The following is a 20,809-nucleotide window of genomic DNA, read 5'->3' on the forward strand; positions in this document are numbered from 1 at the left end:
TAATCATTATCACTTCTCTCAAGCCAAAAGAAAAAGACTACTATTTGGATCATAGTTGAGCTGGCCTTGTACGCCATGTGGCCGCCAAGTCACTACCCAGTCACCTCGGCCACATTGGTGCTGCCCTACCAGCTCCGGCACACACCGACTCTACGGCCATGACTGCGCTACATTACTTCCGTAGCCCCCACCTTATCCTCCCAGCCACGTCAACTCCACATCATACAAATAAGTACAATCAAGAACATGAGAGGATGGGACAACCCCGCTAGGGATTAGGATTCTATCATGAAGACCTCAGCAGTTAGCCTTATCCCGGTAACCCCTAAAGCCCAATCCGATCAGGACACAGACCTTTAGCTATAAAAAGGTATCTCCCGCTCAAGATAAGGGAATCAAACTTCTAGCACTCGTACTGTTACTTTGCTCGGACCAGTGCCCTCATTGCTCGGCTTCATCACTCACCACTTTCTACTGACTTGAGCGTCAAAATGCCTACCCTGGGATAACTTCTCATGCCTTTGACATCTTTCTTGATCTCATTGCGCAGCTTCAACCTAGTGCGCCACCTCGGTTCGAACATGTTCAATTGACTGACATGAACTTAAAACCCTGAGAGGAAGAGGGGAGAAAACCTTTGGCAATTTACAGGAGAGTAGAATTTGAAGCAAAACCTACGATGAACTAGATAGAGACATTCACTTTTGCCACGACGACGTCACCTAAGATTCTAATTTACCACGACAATGGAAGGCTTTAGGTTTCGTGGCTTGAGCGACTCCTTAGTGCAATAGAACGACCCCGACATGACAAATGATGGAATCCACTATTGTTACTGTTGAATTGGACAATGAAATCCCGTTTGCTTTGATTTACCGACTCTGTCCTCTCTCTCTCTCTCTCTCTCGTGGCTTATCGTCACCCACCAATCACCATGAAAAAGCAAAGCAAAAGTACGTAGGCGAAATGTATTGCTCTCCCCCTGTCTCTATTCTCTACTCGAGCAGACCAGAATATAAATTTCACAGAGAGGAAGAACTCTTTCTCTTTGGTTTTTCTCGAGTCGGGTGGGGGGCTGATCGAGCAGAGCAAGGGCAGACAACATGACAACGAGAAGGTTCCTACTGTATCTGCTTTGTGGTTTCTCCATGGCAATTCTGTCGACGTTCTTCCTCGCCGATTCTCATGACTATAACTACCCACGTCGTCTATACTCTCTACACTCAACTTCAGTGCAATACCCAGCTGAAGCATTGAACAACCGCCTCAAAGTTTGGCCTGTATTTATCTCTATCTCCATTTCTATCTTTCATTCATCTCTCTCTCTCTCTCTCTGCGCTAAAAGTTTTCTGGTTGTTGAGTGCATATCAGAAATTGAAGTTTAGCTGGAGAATTGTATTGGCGACGGTGATTGGGTTTCTAGGATCGGCTTTTGGAATGGTGGGTGGCGTCGGAGGAGGAGGAATCTTTGTTCCAATGCTTAATTTGATTGTGGGATTCGATACGAAATCTGCTGCGGCTCTTTCCAAATGTAAACCCATCTGTTCCTCTCTTTTTACCCTTCTCTGCTTTTACCTTTTGTGAAGTCTACCAAACAACTTTTTTTGGATGAAAACATAATTTTGAAAATCAAAAGATGAGAAGAAACAAGTGAGATGATAACGAGAGTTGGGTAACTATTTGTGTTGCAGGTATGATCATGGGTGCATCAACGTCATCCGTTTGGTATAATTTAAGGGTACCCCATCCAACAAAGGACGTGCCCATCATAGACTATGACTTGGCCCTTCTCTTCCAGCCCATGCTCATGCTTGGCATCACCATTGGTGTCGCTCTTAGTGTTGCCTTCCCGAACTGGCTCATCACTGTTCTCGTCATCGTTCTCTTCTTGGGTAAATTCATTTGTCACCCCATCTCTCTCTCATAGTAATACTCCCTTTTTTTTTCTAAAAGGAGAGAGAGCCCTGTGTCTAAATGAAGAAATCCTCTAGTTTGAGGGATTTGATTTAATATATATACTAGATAATGATCACCTGTTATTTATATGGTAAATTTAAGTTAGAATTTTTATTTTTTTTAAGATCAATTGTTATATTTTTTAATTTATTTATGAGATTAAATTAAGTTTTATTTGTAAACGTTTATATTTTAGGTGCAGTTTGGCAAGTCTTTTTTAAAACATCTTTCTGTTGACCCGACAACCAAAAGACGATGTGAATTTTTGCATTAAGATTAACAGCTTGAAGACCGTTTGGTTAAAGTGCATCTTTTCACACGAAGACTTAAAAAGACAAAAGCCCTATTTGGAGCTTCCCGAAAATAACTTGAAATAGGTTTTTCACATTTTTCAAGATTGTGCTTTTAGTAGATAAATCTTTTCCCAACCAAACGGAAAAAAACCAAATAATAAGCTGCCAGAAATCTAAAAAAGCCGACAACTCACACAAAAAGATGGCAAACGGGGCAAAAATCCTTTTCTTGGTAGAAGCATTTTAATAAACTTCAATTAAAATAGTTGGTCGTTATTAATAATCTCACATCATTTGAAGAGTGGGAGTGGCCTTTTTTTTTTTTTTTAGGGTTGAAAGAAGAACTATACTCCAAATACTGTATCGTGAAATTTACCCCCACCCCACCCCCCCCCCCCCCCCAAAAAAAAAAAAAAACTGTATCTTGATGAGAAGATAGGTGGGCACTTCCACCTGTCTAAGTAGAAGTAAGAGATGACATAAGTCATAAGTTCTAATCCACAGGGACGTCGTCGAGGTCTTTTTTCAAGGGAATCGAGATGTGGAATCAAGAGACAATAATTTTGAAGGTGGGTTCTGAAGACAGAGTTACAATTAATTAACCAAGAGGAATTATTTTAATTCTTTATGGTCATTAATGGTTTCCACGCTCTTTTGGTTTTGTGGGGAAAATATACAGAAAGAACAGGACAAGCAACAAGAAGCTCCAGCAAACTATCATGGCGAACGTAAGGCTACTATAGAAGACATTGATTTATCAGAAATTTTCTTCTTTCTTTTAATATAATTAATCTGGACTTATTATAATTTGCTTGTTGTTTCTCGATCGGTTTTGCATCTCTGATTGATGCAGAGTATGAGCCTCAGGTTCTTCGAACAGAGAAATCCCAGTTGGTGAGCCATTCCCATCCACTTTGATTCTTCTTCTGTTTTCTTTTCTTTTCTTTTCTAGTCTTATCTTTTTTAAGAACCAAGCTGATTAGTTGAACTTGTTTTCCTTATTTACCTTTCATCATCTTCAGGAAATACTACGTTTCAACTTGAGGTGGCAAAGGATTCTTGTGCTATTACTCGTATGGTTTTCGTTTCTATTTCTTCAGGTCCTCAAGGCACGTTCTCTCTCTCTCTCTCTCTCTCTCTGTAAACAGAATCTCAAGGACCACATTTAATTTCTTGGTTCTGGGTTGCAGAATGGTACAGCAGTCTGCGGTGCATGGTATTGGGTGCTCAATGTCTTACAGGTGGGTGATGAATGCACTGGAAATGCTTTTGCTTAATTTGTTCTGGAGTGAGTCTGGAATGTTAATCTGACGATACACAACACACTGTTGGCTTTGATTAGTTTCCGGTGGCGCTGCTTGTGCATGGGTATGAAGCAAGGAAACTGTACAAGGAGAGCAGGAACAGGAGAGTGGTTGGAAACTCAGAGGCAGTTTGTGAGGCCACAATCGACTGGACAGCACTGCACCTTGCATTCTGTGCTTTCTGTGGCATCATTGGAGGAATTGTTGGTGGCCTGCTGGGTTCTGGTGGTGGATTCATATTGGGGCCACTCCTCTTAGAGCTTGGAGTCATCCCCCAGGTATGAAAATTGATATTTGGCACATGCTCTGGTATGCAATGCAAAGAGTGATTTGATGTTTGGTTTGCGGTAATAGGGATCTGAATCAAACAGACTATGGGATATTCAGAAATGGGAATAGACCATTCTGATTTCAAAGGATTTCAATTCCAATTCCAAATCAAATAGATTCTTAGTGTTTGATTTGTAGCCCAACCCAACCCATGTAATTTAACAGCGACAAGGCTTTGTTGAGTTCTAACATTTGGTATTTGATTTGTAGGTTGCAAGTGCTACAGCAACATTTGTTATGATGTTCTCATCCTCTCTATCTGTGGTGGAGTTTTATTTACTCAAAAGATTCCCTATTCCCTATGGTAGCTATTCCAAATTATATAATAACAGGAAGTCACTATGGGTGTTCTCCAATATGAATTGTTTTTCTTTATTGTGATTCTAAATTAAAATATACAAAGCATGTTCCTTGTTGTGTAATTTTTCTTTTTTTTTTCCTATTTTTTCCAAGGACTTAAAGAAACTTGTTCTCCGAATTGCATGATTTTGTTTTTTATGCACAAAACATGTCCCTTGTTTTTCATGATTTTGTTCTAGTCTCAAAAACTTACCTCCGGAGGTATGATTTTATGTTTCATAAAACATACAATGCTCAAATAGATATTCTGATTTATCAAGGGAGTGTTGGTTCCATGGGCATTTATCAAGGGAGTGTTTGTCAAGTAAACATTTATCTGAAAAATGATACTTTAAATATTTTTTTGCTTTTTCTATTTGGTTGGGCATTTTATGAATAACACCCCATAAAGTTGACTTCTACCTTAGCTTAAAGTGTGCCATATTAGCATTTCAATTCAAGAAATGCCCAGGGGTTAAGGGAAGCGAGAATTTGACGTTTCCTCACATGCCCCATGTACATAAATTAAAGCGTTTCATTTTTGAATGTTTATTTGATTAACGATGAAACCAAACAATGGTTTCATATGCAATAAACATCAATGCCTATGTGGCACTAATGTGGTGGCGTTCTTTCAATAAACGCCCATGAAACCAAACATAGCCATAGTAAGTTCATGTGTGCATGTAAGCAAACCATCTAAGCCATATCTGGGAGTGCTTAAGTTAAAAATAAGTGCTTAAAAACAAGTATTTATTCGAATAAACACTTATTTGCATTTGGCACCCAACTTTTCAAGTGCTTATTTTTTAGATAAGCATTTATTTTATATTGGGCGTTTGTTAGTCTTTTTCTCTAATAAGCACTTAAATAAGCATTTGTGACTATTTTGTCCTTCATTTTTTTCAAATTTTCAAAATATACCCTTTGAAAGCACTTTAATAAAAGTATTTTTATGAAAGTACCCCTACAAAAGCACTTTTATGAAAGCACCTTTATAAAAGTAGTACTTTAATAAAAGTGCTTTCATAAAAGTACTTTTATAAAATTCAACTAGGGATAATTTTATAAGTGGTATTTCAAAATTCAACTAAGGATAATTTTGAAAGAAAAAAAAATTGAATAAGTGCTTATGGTATAAGCACTTAAAAGAGGCTGGAAATTTGGGCTTAAAAAATAAGCCCTTGTTTTTAAAATAAGCACTTATTTTGGGCCTATTTCTCAGATACCAATAAATGTTTAATGGCCCAAATAAGTACTTATTTTTAAGCACTCCCAAACATGTCCCAAATCTACTTTCTCTCATTTTATCACTTATTGGAGTTGTTCCCTATTCCTTTGAATGATTTCATTTCTATTTCTATACTACGTACATTTTTTTTTAGTTTCTCCACACATTCATCTCTACATATACATTTCTGCCGCACTTTTTTTTTACATGTTTCTTGACTGTCCAATACTCTGCTCCATACAGCATTACCGCATCATTTTCCTTGTACCAAAATTAAAATGGTTTTTACTGTCTATAGAAAGACATCTCCAGGTAGTTTTTTTCCTATTTGTTTATAGAAAGAGAAGGACATATCCACACATTCATCTCAACATACACAATTCCTATTTGCAGCTTTGTATCTTATAGCAGTGTCAATGATGGCCGGATTATGGGGACAGTTCCTTATAAGAAAAGTGATTGAATTTCTAAAGAGAACTTCCATTGTAGTCTTTATTCTGTCTTCTGTCATCTTTGCAAGCGCAGTAACAATGGGTAACTCTAGTTTCTTCCCACATTCTGTCTTCTGTCTTCAGTCTATACTTGCCATAAGAGAGTAAACTGGGACCTCTGCCTTCACATTTTTTATTTTTTGCAGGCGTCGCTGGCATCAAGAACAGTATCCTAATGATACATAACCATGAGTACATGGGTTTCCTGTGCTTCTGTGAAAGTTGATTACTTCCTCCATAGCAGATAGCAGATAGAGAGCTCACAGAAAGGGAAGGAAGAGGATAAGAGAGATTGGCTTGAATTCTACCAAAATCAGTACAAAGGGCGTTGGCCAACACCTGATTGACCAGCCCAACTATATTGCTATCTAAACAATTAATAATAATAATAATAATGATGTCTCCCATGGTTGCTGTTGGGTGTTGACTACCTACTTGTTAACACCACCTCTGTTTTTTTTTTTTGTTTTTTTTATGTTAGCTTTTGGTTAACACTAAGACAAGTTGATTGCTTACCTTACCTATGATATAATTGTGCTAGAAGATGCCATGTTGCCTTGCCACCAATGGACTGAGAAGCTTGATGGGTAGAGCAATGATCACTAGAATCGTCTTGGTAGCACCAATAATCAATTCTCTTTTTAATTGAAAAACCGACCTAGAATTGGAACCGTTCTGCCCACTGATTTCTGGGTCGGTTCGACTGTCTGGTTTGGACAGACAGGCCATTCTGACAAAAATTAAAAAAAAAAAAAATATATATATAGCTAAAACTGTTGAATGGGTCTATGGGCCATTGACCAATTCAATGGTTGTTTTCTTTTTTTTTTACTAGGGACCAGGTTTAGGGTAAAATAGAACAAGTTGCCTGGACGATTCTGAGCCAAACGATCCAACCATCCAGATCAACAACGGTTCAAACACATTGGTGATATCTGCTATATAAATTATAATATCGAATGAGCAATTATACATTCCCTGAACTTAGAGAGTGGCGGCACTTAGCACCCCAAACTTTCATTTGTGACAAATTAAATACCCACTTTGAAGTTTGAACTTTCACATTTCAGCACTTTGCCTTCCTTGCGGTTGGCATTCCATTAGTTACTTTCAAAAAAGATTTACATGAGACTAGCATGTGCAAGTTTAAGCATTTTTAAAAGTCTAAATTGCCCTCATATAGACCATTTAACAGAAAATGATAAAGTAACACAAAAAATGAAAGTTAAAAGGAAAAGTAGGAAGTTGAAAACAATATAAGAAATACAACAAAAAAGGAAAATACACAAAACACTAAATACAAGAGATACAGTGCTTTAACATGTCTATTTTTATTATTTTGATATTAGTCTTTTCTCAGCCCATTGAACTCCAGATGTACATTTTAGCAGTTTTACTTTTACTGTCAAGATTCTTAACAAGGCAAGGGCAAGTTCTCTACTCTTTGAACCTTCTAACAGTTAAGATAGCCCTTGTATTAAATGGACAACTTCTCTACTCTTTAATACCCTCCTCATGAGGGCAGCCTGCTTTCCTCTCGAATGTTTTCAAGATGGATTGAAAATAAGGTTCCAAACTTCCAATGTATTTTCAAATTTCAACAGCCTGCAGATCCAATGCCTTCACAGAAACCTTCTCTTAACTTCTCTACTCGAAGATAAAAGGCCATGCATAAAATCAAATTAGAACAGTAAACACAAATAAAAATAAATAAAAAAAAAACTAAAAGAAAGAGACGAGATAAAAGATTAACCAAAACTGTAGACACTGACATCACCACATTCAGAGCGGATGGAGTACGGCATTTGGGAAACTTGGCTGTCAGTTAGACAATGCAGTTTTTAAGTGTTTAACACATTAAGGCTATGTTTGGTTTGAAGGGAAAGGTAGCGAAACCTATACAAGTTTTATAAAGGTTTCCTTACCTTTCCCCATTTTTTCCTTCAAACCAAACACAGCCTAAAAGGTTGATAGAAAACTATACGTCTTCACCAGACAAGTGTTTTAGAAATTGTTAAATGGAAAATATTTGAATCACAATGGATAAAACCAGCCCCAACCTAAACAAGCACAATAACAAGTTAACTCTATAAAGAAGCAAAACAAAATGTATAGAATGTATATTTCCAGGAAAGATTTGTGATACATGAATCCCTCCTACAATATCAATAAAGTTGTACAACAAACGCCAAGCAGACCAGTTGTACATGAAGGGAAGCTCAACACCGTCCCAACAAGTGAGAAAATGGAAACAATCTTCAGAGAATAAAAAAAAAAAAAAAATCCACCTGGTTTGAGACCCTCCTTTCAATTCACCTGAACTTGGGCAGAGATTTTCAAAGTTGCACCAAAACCGCAATGTACCATATCCATATCAGATCCCGAATGATGAACCATTAGGTTAAGTGATTATTCCTCACAAGAACACAAATAGTGCTTCCGAAATAGCTCTATGTCCAAAAACGTTGCATAACAGATGCACAGTGCCGCAAAACTACCTGGATGGATTAACAGCTGCCTTGGTGGGCTTATTACTAGGTTGAGTATCTTTAACAGGCTTTGCAGTTACATCAATTGCAATGTTGCCTACACCCACCTCCATTGCCTCTCTCTCATCCTTCTCCCTCTTTTTCTTCTCACATTCTACAGATGAGGTTTGAACAGAGGGCAAGGCTGGCTCAAGAAGCCGAGGTCCTGCAGTTATCCAAGGATGAAGGAGGCATTGTGCTGCTGTGGGTCGCTTCTCAGGGACAAAATCCAGTATGGGGACCAGGAAATCAGCTATATCATTTGCATCTTGCTCGCTGAACTCGTATTTCTCCGTGAGAACCTTATTAAGTGGCCAGAATCTCAACCGCCTGATGTGCCTCAAGTCTCCATACCTGTTGAAGAAGTCCCGGGAATACCGACCACCTAATGCAATCTGAAAGAGAATTTGTTGACAAATTGGAAGTCAAAAAGCATTCAAAATCAAAGCACTCAGCACCACATAATCTGCTTACCTTGCGTGGCATCATTCCAAGAAGCTCCATCATCAGCGCCAAGTGATCCTGTAAAAGAGAGGTTATAATGCTCAACATTGCCTAAACAGAAAGGATTTGAACTTAAAATGAACATAGGGATACATGCATGAATTAGGAATCATCCAGTCAAAGCAAATTGTCGGTCAACATTGCCTAAACAGAAAGGATTTGAACTTAAAACGAACATAGGGATACATGCATGAATTAGGTATCATCCAGTCAAAGCAAATTGTCAGATCCCAAAAACTACAAAAATATTTAACCCTAGTATTACATCAAGTCAACTTTGATACTTCTAGTACCAACAAATATAATTAAAATGTAGCAAGTACTTTCATGACATCTAAATCCAGGCATTAGAAAGCACATATCATCGTCACCATCATCATCATCTAAGTAGGGGTGCAACTTGGGTGCACTCGGGTTGAGCTTTTGTCAGAATTTGAATAGGCCCCAGCCCTAAGGCCCAAGCCCAAAGCAGTGTAAAATGCTAACTCAGGCCAACCCAAGTTGCACCCCTACATCTAAGCCTTGTCCCAACTATATGGGGTCGGTTACATGAATCCTGTTTCACCATTATATTCTGTTAAATGCCATATTCATCTTTAAAGAAAGCACAGATCTTCAATGCATAAAAAAATAAATGGATAAAGCATTTACTACAATAAACATAAATTTCATTAAAAGTAAGGATTACAATATTTTAATAAAAGAAATCAAATGGAAAGTGAATAAAGCATGCAAAAAGTGAAGAAATAAAGAACATGCAATCACAAAATTCTAATTTTTTCTTCATAGAACATCCAAATGGCAAGTGATAAATTTGAAGGTGGGTAACTGAGCACTAGTTTTACCAATAAGACTTATTAAGCCATGATTCACGATGGAGTGCATGCATGTTAGAAAGCCATAAACAAACACCATATATGTGAAGGAACAAAGACCAGTGGATCAATGATGCATTATGGAAGGGATAAATTTTAAGTGGTCATAGTTCAAAAACCAACTATTTAGTTTTGACTTTTGATCATTTAGTGCCTCACAAGGGAATGATCCTTGCATGCATTATGCTACCAACTATGATACCCAAATACCTTACCTTTGGTTTCATGATAGGTCCTTACTTGTTTACCCTACCCCTTTTGTAATATAATGATCCCTTGCTCATCTTCTGGTTTGGCTAAAGTATCGGCCAAACCATGTCCTCATCTTCTAACATGTCTAAAGCCAACCCCATGATAAACATCTCACCTCCTTCATGGCTTGTCTATGGGTCCAAATCACCAAATTGCTTTTTTACATCCATTCAACCACCAGTTTGAAGTCCCCTTCCAGAACTCCATAAAGGCAATATTATGCTAACAAGGAATAGAGGAAAAGGCTGATTATGGAATGCTAACGGATAGAGCATGCAAGAGTATCACTTGCATGGGGACACAAGGTTGGAAAACAGGGAAGGTAGTAGAACCAAGGCAGCCTCTGACACAAGCAGGAGATCCACGAGGTCTACAATCTTCTTGAATGAGAACTTAAGAAACTATGGCTTACAAGTGACATGGATTGAAGAAAGATCTAGTGTTATAAGCACCACGAACAGAGGAAAATGTCCCTTCCTCTGTTTCTGGAGCTAGCCCAAAAGGGTTTCCCTCCCCTCTGTTTCTGCTTAATTTTCTTTATACCAATAAAGAAAAAAAAAAGAACAGAGGAAAACGTAAAGGAAAATATAAAATAAAAACTGAGAGGAGCTGGTGAAAGGTTGAAAAGGGGATGGCTAAAGCTTTTTTTTTTTGATAGGTAAAATGAAATTTATTGATTAATGAATGCTAGTATAAAACATATAGTACAGGGCATATACATGTCTTAGGTTAATCTAGCTACCTTACCCCACATAATAATTATATGCCATAGTAGTTTGTTACCCTCCAGTACAACTGATCCCTGATTACCCCTTCTCTTATGAGTGAGTTAGTTATCTGTTGGATGATCTTTGAGTCCAATTCCAAGCCACTACAAGGTCCCTAGCAAGTTGCTTGGTTTCCCTCATAGTGTTCCACTATTGCCATGTTCCGCTACTGTCATACGTTGCCACCTCACTACTGTTTTTGAATTCCCTTCAACCATTACGTTTTGCATTTTCAACCTCTTTCCAATCTCCAATCCTTACAGGACAGCATGTAATTCTACCCTTGTAGTCCCCCACACATAAGGCCTAAGTAAATAGCAATAATGAAGCCTGAACTATCTCCAAAACTTGCTCCTATTCTCGATGAGACTGGATTTCCAAGGGTATGCCCCATTAGAGTTAAGCATTATCCAATTCAATGCAGGAGGATACCACTCCCTTGAGATACTAATTCTTGAAGTTGAAGAGTTTTCTATATACCGCCATCCTCTTAATATATCATCATTACACAAATAATCAAAAAATATATAGGATCTGCTCACCACTCTTAGTTTCCTACTAACAAAATCCCAATGAAAGTCTCCTAGGGTCTTCTTGGCTCATTGAATATTCTTGCATTTCTCTCCTCCCAAAGCACCCACAAGATGGTGATAGCTCTTGTGCATCTCCACATAAATTTTATCCCTTCTTTTTAGGATTGAAAAATAAGGTCATAAAGAAACTTACCATGTCATTGGGTTGGGCCCACCTGCAACCAAAAAGGGCAAATAACCATTTCTCAAACACAGGATACATAACCTCAGGAGATTAGTAGATGAAAAGTAGATTCCCCACTTGCATCACACAAAAAAAGAACTTATGTGGTGAGTCTAGTGGCAAGCAAGTACTAGGTCTCTTTTGCAATGTTTCACAAGAATTCATCTTTGCGAGTAGACCCCAATAAAATAGAGTTAGCATGGAACATCTGGGGAGGAGGACAACTACCAACCAAGGCTTGTGAAAGAAGGCACAAAAAAAATGCCCAAACAGAGAAATAGTCCAAATACAAGAATCAGGAATCAAAGTATCAAAGAATACCCCTTCCAAAGAAGATAACAAGCTAAGCACTAGGTTGCACTCCAAATCCCTTTTTTAGAAAAGTTAACTGATTTTGTTGAAAGAAAGAGGGTACACAAGGTGTACAAGTACAAAACAGGGGTCAGACCCCTAAAAATTACACAGGTGGAACTTTGTCACAATACAAGGTCTCTAAAATAGCACCTAGTTTTGCTAATCCATCCACAATGGCATAGCCTTACCAGCATGAAGATGGACATAGTCTTACCAAAAAAAAAAAAAATGAGTAGATGGATGGGAAGAGATCCTTCAAAGGGTCGTTTTCACACCTGAGGTCTTTCCAAAACCTCACCTTCTTACATATGGAAGCATCATAACAAATGAATTGAACAAAACAAGAATGAATAGAGATAGCTTTCACAGGAGAGGTATAAGCTGCACTATTAGATTATGCCACAGATAATCAGAGTCTAAGATGAACCACTAAAACCAATTACCAAGCAGAGCTGACATTTTTCAGTATGCAGAGCTGTACTTTTAAAAGCCAACATTCCAATTTCCAAAGTCCTGACCCACCATCCCTCTATTATTCTAGAGTAGACCATGTTTAACATGGGGGTGAGGTTCTTTTGATTTTAAATACATTCTCTTTGCTATAAGGGGGTAAATAAACCTATCTTAAGAACTTAGAACCAGGTGATTCAATTGATTTTAGTCACCCTGAAATGCAATTCAACATCTGGAGCCAAATTCTTGCACAAGATCAGGTAATTTAGTTTTTTTTTCTTTTGATAAATAATAATGAATTTTATTAAGAAACTGAGAGTGTATAAACAATTTCTAAGCATCCCATCAGGTGATTTAGGTTTCTTAAGAACTCATTTTTGTAAAGCCACCATGCCTTCTCACTACTACTCAACTATCCAATAGTCCTTTGAATCTCCTTCGATGATAAAGTTGTTCAAATTCATGTCTCTTGCCTATTGCACTCCTTGGACAACAGCATAAAATTCAGCCCTTGTGGAGTCCCCAACTCCAATTGGAGGTTTGGACCCAAGAATAATAGCTACCAATACGACCATCCTAATCCCTAAATGGTCCTCCCACTCCTTATGGACCCAGGTTACCATAGGTGCTGCCATCAAAGCTCAACTTGATAAATCCATCCTGAGGTGGTGTCCAACTAACTCCAATGTCAAATACATGATATATGTCAAACTGCTTTGGATCCTTGTCTTCTTATAAGAAGTTGCAGCCACTCCCAAGCCAAGTTCTAATGCAAGATCAATCACTTTAATGCCAAACTAAAGCAGGATAGACTGCAAGGGGGTGGGGGATGAAAGAGATAACCCTCCTTGGAATCAACACCTTCGTTCCTTTTTTATTCTTTTTTAATCAGTGAACCATAATATAGTTGTTTCAATTGTAAACTTCTTTCTCATTTTCTTTGGGTTCTTCCCTTCCTTGCAAAGGAAGAGATTAATGAATCAAATACATGATATACGCAGCATCCATATTACCACAAACTCCAATGTCAAATACTAGCCATGGGCATAATCAAACTGCTTCAGAACGGAGCACATACAGGCTGTCCTTAGCTGAAAACATGGACACCAATCATGAAGCCAAAGGAAAGTGGGGTGATTATATCTATGTGGATGAGTACAATTATCTAAATGTGTACCTCAGAAATTCAACACCATATCCAGAACTGGACACAAAAAGCAAGAAAAAGGCCAGAGGAGTACCTTACCAGTTCTTTGCACTTTATTTTTCCCTTTTTTTTAATAAAAAAAAGAAAGGCTAAGTTATTTTATTGATTCTCCAGAATAATGCATACTGATTTACACATATAATTCATGTCCAGCAAGAAACTACACGCAAGTGCAGTAAAATGTCTACATCCAGCACATCATATTGTCTATGTAAACAACTCCCACCAATTAAGGATAAAAGCCCATCTACAGCACACTTAGACATAGGAACCCAAGAGAAATAGTGTACTATATCATTCCTTTCAAAAAAAAAAAAAGAAAAAACATTTAGTACAAAAGAAATACCAAATAATCACAACATCCCAATACATAGCTCCCCCCCCCCCCTAAAAAAAAAAAAAAAAAAAAAATGCCACATCAAAGTATGCATGCCCTGTCTGTTCTTTGGAAAAAATTCTGCTCCTCTTGAAAAGGAGGAAATCCTCTCTTTTCACAGTGAACAACAAAGCCACATCTCCCATGTTTTAGAAAAATTTTAGAATTCTCTTGATAATACCAATGATGTGGCTTTAAGATCCACCGTGAAAAAGAGAATTTCCTCCTCCTTAAAAGGAGTCATTTTTTTTATAAGTAACAAAGCGATTTATTAAGAATAATTAATATGAGCCAACAAAAGGTACATGATAGAGTTCCCACAGAGAGGCACGAGATGCTGCCTTAGAAACAAAGCAAAATTACAACTAAGCCCAGAATAATTGATCCCTATGCACCCCTTGGTTGGCTAAAAGATCTGCCATACCATTAGCCAATCTCCTCTCCCACTGAACTCTAACTTTTAAATTGGAGGTTAGCCACTTAAATCTTCTCATCACCCCCTATATGACCATGCTACAGTCTCTGGCTCTTTCAGCCACCCAATTACCAGTTTAGAGTGTCCTTCAATGACCAATCTCGTGAAGTTCAAATCTTTTGCCAGCTGTGCTCCTTATAAAACTGCTTGAACCTCTGTACTAACTGCATCTCCCACTCCGATTGGGCCAGAAAACAAGGTGATAACCTGACCCTCTGCATTCCTAAACACGCCTCCAATACCAAAAGGCCCAAGATTGCCAAGGCTGCTACCATCAAAATTTAGCTTGATAAAGCCTTATTCAGGGGCCTTCCAAGCAACAACTGGTTTGTTCTTAACAGAAGAGGAATTTGCAATCACTTCCCAATTTCTCCACAAGTCAGCTAAAGAGAATTGTGAAAAAAGCTCCGATGCTTTAGCCCAATTAATAGCCCTGTTTAGCAAGCAATCCCAAACAGAATCCTCATCCCTCTCTTTATCATTGCAAGTTCTGTTATTTCTATCTTCCCAAACTGTCCATACCAAAGCAGCCCTAACACATCTCCATAAAGCTCTCCCTCTTCTCTAAGCCCACCGAAAGTTTGTAGGGTCAAAGAGTCACCAATTTTGCAAGGGCATCGCCTACCTACAACCAAAAAGACCAAAAATCTTCTCCCAAAGTTTCACAACAAAGGGCAAGAAATTAGCAAGTGGTGTCAGCTTTCTCCATTAGCTCTACTAAGGACACACCAATTTGGGGAAATACTAATGTTGGGCCTTTTCTTTTGCAGAATGTCCAAGGTGTTTATTTTTCCAAGAGAAACTTCCCAGCAAAGATCTCCCACCTTGGGGGAAGAAGGAATCACAAGAAAAGATACCCAAGGTGTTGGAAGTACAAATTCTAGCATCAGGTTTGGAAAATGGTCAAAACAAACTGGGTCAAGGGTTTTAAGAAGCAGAGTGGCTTGGTCTAGTTCAGAGTCTCTAAGATCCCTTCTAAAAGGAGCCAAATTGAACTCCTATTCTTTGGCCTGGCCTCTTTCCCAAGTGAACCATCAAGTAGCACTTTAAGATCTAAATGGTGGTCCTCAAAGAATAGCCCCTTGTGCTAAATCCACTTGCAAATCATCCACCAGCTCTAAGTGGCATGGGTTAGTATCACCTCTCCTCATCTGAAACCATGAATATCTCCTTCTCACACTCTAGTCTATTTGCAAAGTTTGGCCTAAAGATCCAAAGCACCCCAAACAGCAAGATCTTCACTTCCCACCAGCTCTATTGCTTCATCTCATTTACAAATAGAGAAGCCCAAATTAATGAATTCTTGGGAGAAAAAAAAATCCCATCTTGTTAGGCAATCCTAGTGACTGCCATAGTCATTAAGGTGTCTAAGCCATTCTAGGCAGCAGTGGAGTGTCTAGTCCCATAGTCACCTAGGTCTTGGAATTTTACAAAGAAAAAAGCATGATTAAGGTTAATACCCTAACAGAACATATGTAAACCAAAAAAAAATAGAAACAATCTTTGCTACTAACATTGATTTCCCTCCCAACTCTTAAAACAGTAAATCATATTATTTAAAAGACAATAAATTTTAAATCAATTAATTTAATATTTCAAACACAACATTTTTGTGGGTACTAAGATATTTCAAACACAAAATTATAACATAATAGTATTTTAGTAGAGCAGTAGCATGTAAAAATCTTAAGAGAGAGTAACAAAGGGAAAAGAACATGGGGCACAGCCCTTTTTCTGTTTAATATGAGAGAGAGAGAGAGAAATGTAAAAAAGAAGAAAACTCTTTATCCATCACTTCTTTTTTTTCTCTGCTTAAAACACTTGGATTTTTATATTTTAATCGTAAAATCCTTAAACAAACTATAAATAATATGCATAATATTAAATAAGAAATATAAACACAAATAGCAATAACATGCAGTCCCAGTAGTAATATTACAATATAGCACCTGCCTTGTGATTTTTGTCACCTAGGCAGACACCTTATTACCTAGCCAGGCACCTAGTCACCTAAACAGGTGCTTTTTTATATATAAGCCATGGGATTCAGGCAAGGTGCCCAAAAAAGGGCACCTTGTCACCTAGGCAATTCCTTGACAACTATGGCAGCTAAACAACTAACTTCTACCATAACTAAATACCAACCACCTGGGACCTCAAAGAGTCCAGGTTCCTCCCTACACGATTAAAGAGCCTGAAGTCTGACATCATTTGAAAAAAGAGAACACAATGTACAGTTTCCAATTAACAACCACATCAACCATAAATATGGACTGAGTGGCATGCTTTTCTTCATCCACAATCTCAAGAGGTCCATTAAATTAAAGACATAAATCTCATTCTATGTACAAAATGTATCCATTTTCATTACCCCCCAAAAGCACCAATTATTTCATACATTTACTTATTACAATCATGTTTTTCTCTTTTGTATTTCAACTCTTTGTGGTTTATTATTACATTCATGATTCATTAATTCAAGAACCAATACTATGAAACCCAAATAGTCAAGTTATCCTGAACCAAAAGGTTTCCATTGACAAGAAATTCTTTCTGGAAAGGTAAGCAATGAACAATGCTAACAATCAAGGCTTTATATACACCCATATTGCAATGAACTCCATTAAGAAGAAAAGCTGCATTAAGCAGTTACATACATACTAATGAATAGAACTTGTAGAAGGACTCTAAAAGAAATTAATTTTCTTTTACTTTTGCCTAGCCACCTTCGACTTTTGCCAGTACAAACAAAAATTTGCAGAGAAAGACACAACACATGCACAGTTGCTATAAATGATTGGTCAAATAGTTCCTTACAAACCATCAACAAGCACCATCAACAATCTCACAATGAGCCAATAGCAAGTTATTTACTGCAACCTACCACTTCACCATTTTATGTTAATGTGCCCTCTAACAATTCACATGCAGATTCTTGTAGTGACAACTAACAAGTAATAGGGTAGTAAAGTCAGAAATCCAGGATATGAACAAAATGAAGAATAAAAGATAAAACCAATGATACATGATATGCCGAAATACATTCATCAAAAAAATAATAATATGCCCAAATACACATCAACAAGTGTCATAACCATTATTCTCCTTCGATTGAAAGTATTAAGTTTAAAAATGAGTCTTGGGATCCAGGAAAAAAAAGGACAACAAAAAAAAACATCATTTTTCTTTTCTTTTCCTTTTTGACTGTCATGAGCCAGCAAATTGTTGGGTTAACTAGAGATCTAGGATATGCAGCACAGCAAACAATTATCCCTGAAAATTGCTAAATCAAAGCCCTCAAGTATGGCATTACTGCATAAGAAAGTGCAATAAGTACATAGTAATTAATGATAACAATCTTTAACACAGAAAGAAAAGGCCTCTGATATAAGATGTGCTTGCAAGAATCTCTAGAAGGAACAGGCCAGGCAGATAATGATAGAAAATAAACATGCTTAAAAACGATCATCATCACCATCCAAGCCTTATCCCAACTATATAGGGTACAACTAAAACAAAAAAGATGAGATTTGAAAATATCAACAAAGCCATACCTCATCCCTATCAAAATTGTCACCACTGTGGGGATCGAAAAGAACATCACCAGTCGCCAGCTCAAAACATATGCAGGCAAAGGACCAAAGGTCAGCTGAAGTAGAGTACTTAGATCCAAGGAGAACCTCAGGACATCTATACTGCCTTGTCTGAATATCACTTGTAAACTGTTTATATGTCCAACAGGCATTCCCAAAGTCAACCAACTTGCATTTGAGGTTCACTGAAGCCAAAAGCTTCTGCCTAGTGGAGCGGCTCCCTCTCCTGTGACCCTGATTTCCTTGATGAACTTCCTTACCCCCATCAGCGTTTGATGAGTTCTTCTTGCTGACAGAACTGCTAGGCTGGTCTTCTATAGCTTCAGCTTTTGCTTTTACATCATCAGAAGAGTCAGCTGCACAAGATGTTTTGGGATCTGCGTCAGTTTCCTCAGAAACTTCCTTCCCTACACAACCTTGAGCTGCCCGTTTAGCCTTTCTTCGGATCTTCTTCTTCTGGTTCTTCGTCAAATCTCCATTTAAACTCTTAACATCTTTTGCAGCCCCAGACTCGAAAACAGTCTTATCCTTACTAGTGGGGAGAATGAGAGGAGCCCCCGATTTCCTGGGATCTTTAACTGGGTCTATCATGGACAATAGTAAGATATTCTCCGGCTTTAAATCAGTGTGTATAATAGAAAGCTGCCGATGTAAGTAATCCAAACCCACTAAAATATGGAAGCAAATTTCCTTAACCATATGAAGAGGCATTCCACGATAGTCAGTGTACTTGATAAGCGTCAGAAGATTATCACCCAGATACTCAAAAACCATACAGACATGCTGCCCATTAGGACCTGAATGCTTGAAGTGATCCAAAAGCTTCACGACGCACTTCTTGTCATCTGGGTCCCCTTCTGCAATCTGCTTGAGTATGGTTATCTCATCCATTGCTGCCTCGGTGTAGTGCTGAGCGCTCTTCTGAACTTTCAGAGCTACAAATCGCTAAAGAATATGCAGAAATGATAGGAGAAAAAGAAAAAGAAAAGAAAACCTCAATTCATAGTTCTCGAATATGGTAGAAATTAAAGAAAAGGGGGATTCTTTTTATAGAAACCAGTCGACAACACAGAACTACGATGCTAACTAAGTACCAACAAGAAGAAAAGAAGAGGTATCGAGTTTTGGAGGCATACAGAATGTTGAGTGTCCCAAGCGAGCCAGACGGTGGAGAAATGGCCCCATCCGAGCTTGCTCTGCACGACGTAGCAGCCGTTTTTAAATGTATCACCGATCCGAACAGCGTGGTAACCTCCACGCCTATAGTCCTCGGTTCCTTCGTCTTCTGATGTGTAATCGCTGCTCTCGCTTCGATCTTCCTTTTGGGGGTCTCCCATTGAAAACCAAGATAAAAAAAAGGGTCGAAAAAAATATTTCTTTTTATAGGAAACGAAAGCAGCCCAATCAACCGCCTCGAATAATGAATTCTTCTGCTCGATTCAATACGAAAAGAAACTTGCCCAGACTGGGAGGGTTCTGAGTAAAGAATAAATTTAGGGTTTTGCAGGTGAAAGAAAAAAGAAACGAACTGAAAAAGATCCCCCCTTTATTCTCGCAGTTTGTCTTGCCGGGAAATGGAAGAAACAGAAGAGAAAGAAAACGACTGCTCTACCCCTGGCTATAAAGAGAGAGAAAGAACTACATAGAGGGCGACAGAGAGAAAAAGAGTTCAAAGCGGATGTGCATATAAATGGGTGTCGAGAAGGAGTGCAGACGGAGCTGATGATGACTACTGGTTCGAACTCACTCGCTTGCAGCTGCGTCTAACCTCTCTCTCCCTCTCTCTTTCTCTCTCTCTCTCTCTCTCTCTCTTCGTAGATTAATTTAATTAATGGATTAAATTAAACATGATTTTATCGAATGAAGAAATCTGAAATCAATCTGCAAATCCCTTTGTCGCATTCTTGATTCCTCCCAGGAATACCTCAAATCAAAGCCGTCCATTGTGGGTCATGAACCAATGATGCATGGGGTTTCTGAGTATTGTGGAAACATTTGATCAGTTCTAGAATCTAGTCCTCCAGACTCCCGTATAATAAGTGCTTATCGTTTCTCTCTCCAATCCCCAAATCCCATCATCTCTCTCTCTTCTCTGGAAAAACTCAATCATATAAAAAGGCTGAAGTGGCGATGGCGTGTTCTCCTTGGGAATATGTAGACGATACGTCTTGTGGTGGTGGATCATGAATGAAAGGCTCCAAATAGGAGTCATCATCGCCAGGCTGGGCTGGGTTGGGCCAGCTGGGCTTAGCCCCTAATAAGTGGCTTACTTTGAGCATCACATGAGCCCAGTCCGGCCCTCACCCCTATCCTAGGGTCAAGCGTATTTTGGTTCAAACCGAAAAACCAATTTGAAACAGAAACCGGTGCAAAGCCTGTTCAAACACCCATTATAAACTTGTATTAGGAATATCTCTCAATGAAATAAAGCACAGCAGTGCCGAGATGTTTTCAATACAAGGCTGTAAAGGCTGTCCGAACGATGTTTGAATGGGCCTTGCACTGACTGAAGCCGATCTCTTTGAAACATTGGTTTCGGTGTGGATAGGGTATATTTGTCATCACTTTGGTTGTCAGATTTAAAAAAGAAATGATTAATCGAAAAACCAAATTAAAATGTAATAGAGATGTAATCGAAATGTTTTTATATGTTTAAATAACCATTTGCTAATGAATTTCAATTTCAACTGAAATTACTGTATGGTTTGGGAAGAGTTTTGACCAA

The 20,809-nt window shown here is 38.3% G+C and overlaps 2 protein-coding genes across 2 annotated transcripts; one reads left to right on the forward strand and one right to left on the reverse strand.

The window, feature by feature from the left end:
• The first annotated feature begins 995 nt into the window (after positions 1-995).
• Positions 996-6,464, forward strand: LOC104587275 (sulfite exporter TauE/SafE family protein 4-like). Its single transcript, XM_010244821.2, has 12 exons — positions 996-1,280; positions 1,372-1,531; positions 1,692-1,892; positions 2,754-2,818; positions 2,929-2,977; positions 3,103-3,143; positions 3,272-3,358; positions 3,440-3,490; positions 3,592-3,831; positions 4,094-4,187; positions 5,847-5,987; positions 6,091-6,464. Exons 1-12 carry the CDS (start codon positions 1,104-1,106, stop codon positions 6,168-6,170), a joined length of 1,386 nt encoding a protein of 461 aa, XP_010243123.1. The 5' UTR covers positions 996-1,103; the 3' UTR covers positions 6,171-6,464.
• Positions 6,465-8,029: 1,565 nt separating this feature from the next.
• LOC104587284 (uncharacterized) lies at positions 8,030-20,158 on the reverse strand. The gene is made up of 4 exons (XM_010244832.3): positions 19,221-20,158; positions 18,046-19,029; positions 8,947-8,994; positions 8,030-8,867 (listed from the first exon to the last, which is right to left on the reverse strand). Exons 1-4 carry the CDS (start codon positions 19,419-19,421, stop codon positions 8,439-8,441), a joined length of 1,662 nt encoding a protein of 553 aa, XP_010243134.1. The 5' UTR covers positions 19,422-20,158; the 3' UTR covers positions 8,030-8,438.
• Positions 20,159-20,809: the final 651 nt, after the last annotated feature.

Source organism: Nelumbo nucifera, chromosome 6 (genome assembly GCF_055504915.1).
Source record: "Nelumbo nucifera cultivar China Antique chromosome 6, China Antique-T2T, whole genome shotgun sequence".
NCBI lineage: Eukaryota > Viridiplantae > Streptophyta > Magnoliopsida > Proteales > Nelumbonaceae > Nelumbo > Nelumbo nucifera.

What these genes read in the sequence shown, in the direction of transcription:
- LOC104587275 (XM_010244821.2), top strand. Translation starts at nt 1,104, where the DNA reads ATGACAACGAGAAGGTTCCTACTGTATCTGCTTTGTGGTTTCTCCATG. An exon ending in GAACAGAGAAATCCCAGTTG is followed by an intron (nt 3,144 to 3,271) that starts GTGAGCCATTCC and finishes CATCATCTTCAG; the next exon opens with GAAATACTACGTTTCAACTT. An exon ending in TATTTCTTCAGGTCCTCAAG is followed by an intron (nt 3,359 to 3,439) that starts GCACGTTCTCTC and finishes TCTGGGTTGCAG; the next exon opens with AATGGTACAGCAGTCTGCGG.
- LOC104587284 (XM_010244832.3), bottom strand. Translation starts at nt 19,421, where the DNA reads ATGGGAGACCCCCAAAAGGAAGATCGAAGCGAGAGCAGCGATTACACA. An exon ending in CTTGGGACACTCAACATTCT is followed by an intron (nt 19,030 to 19,220) that starts GTATGCCTCCAA and finishes CATATTCTTTAG; the next exon opens with CGATTTGTAGCTCTGAAAGT. An exon ending in TTGGAATGATGCCACGCAAG is followed by an intron (nt 8,868 to 8,946) that starts GTAAGCAGATTA and finishes ATTCTCTTTCAG; the next exon opens with ATTGCATTAGGTGGTCGGTA.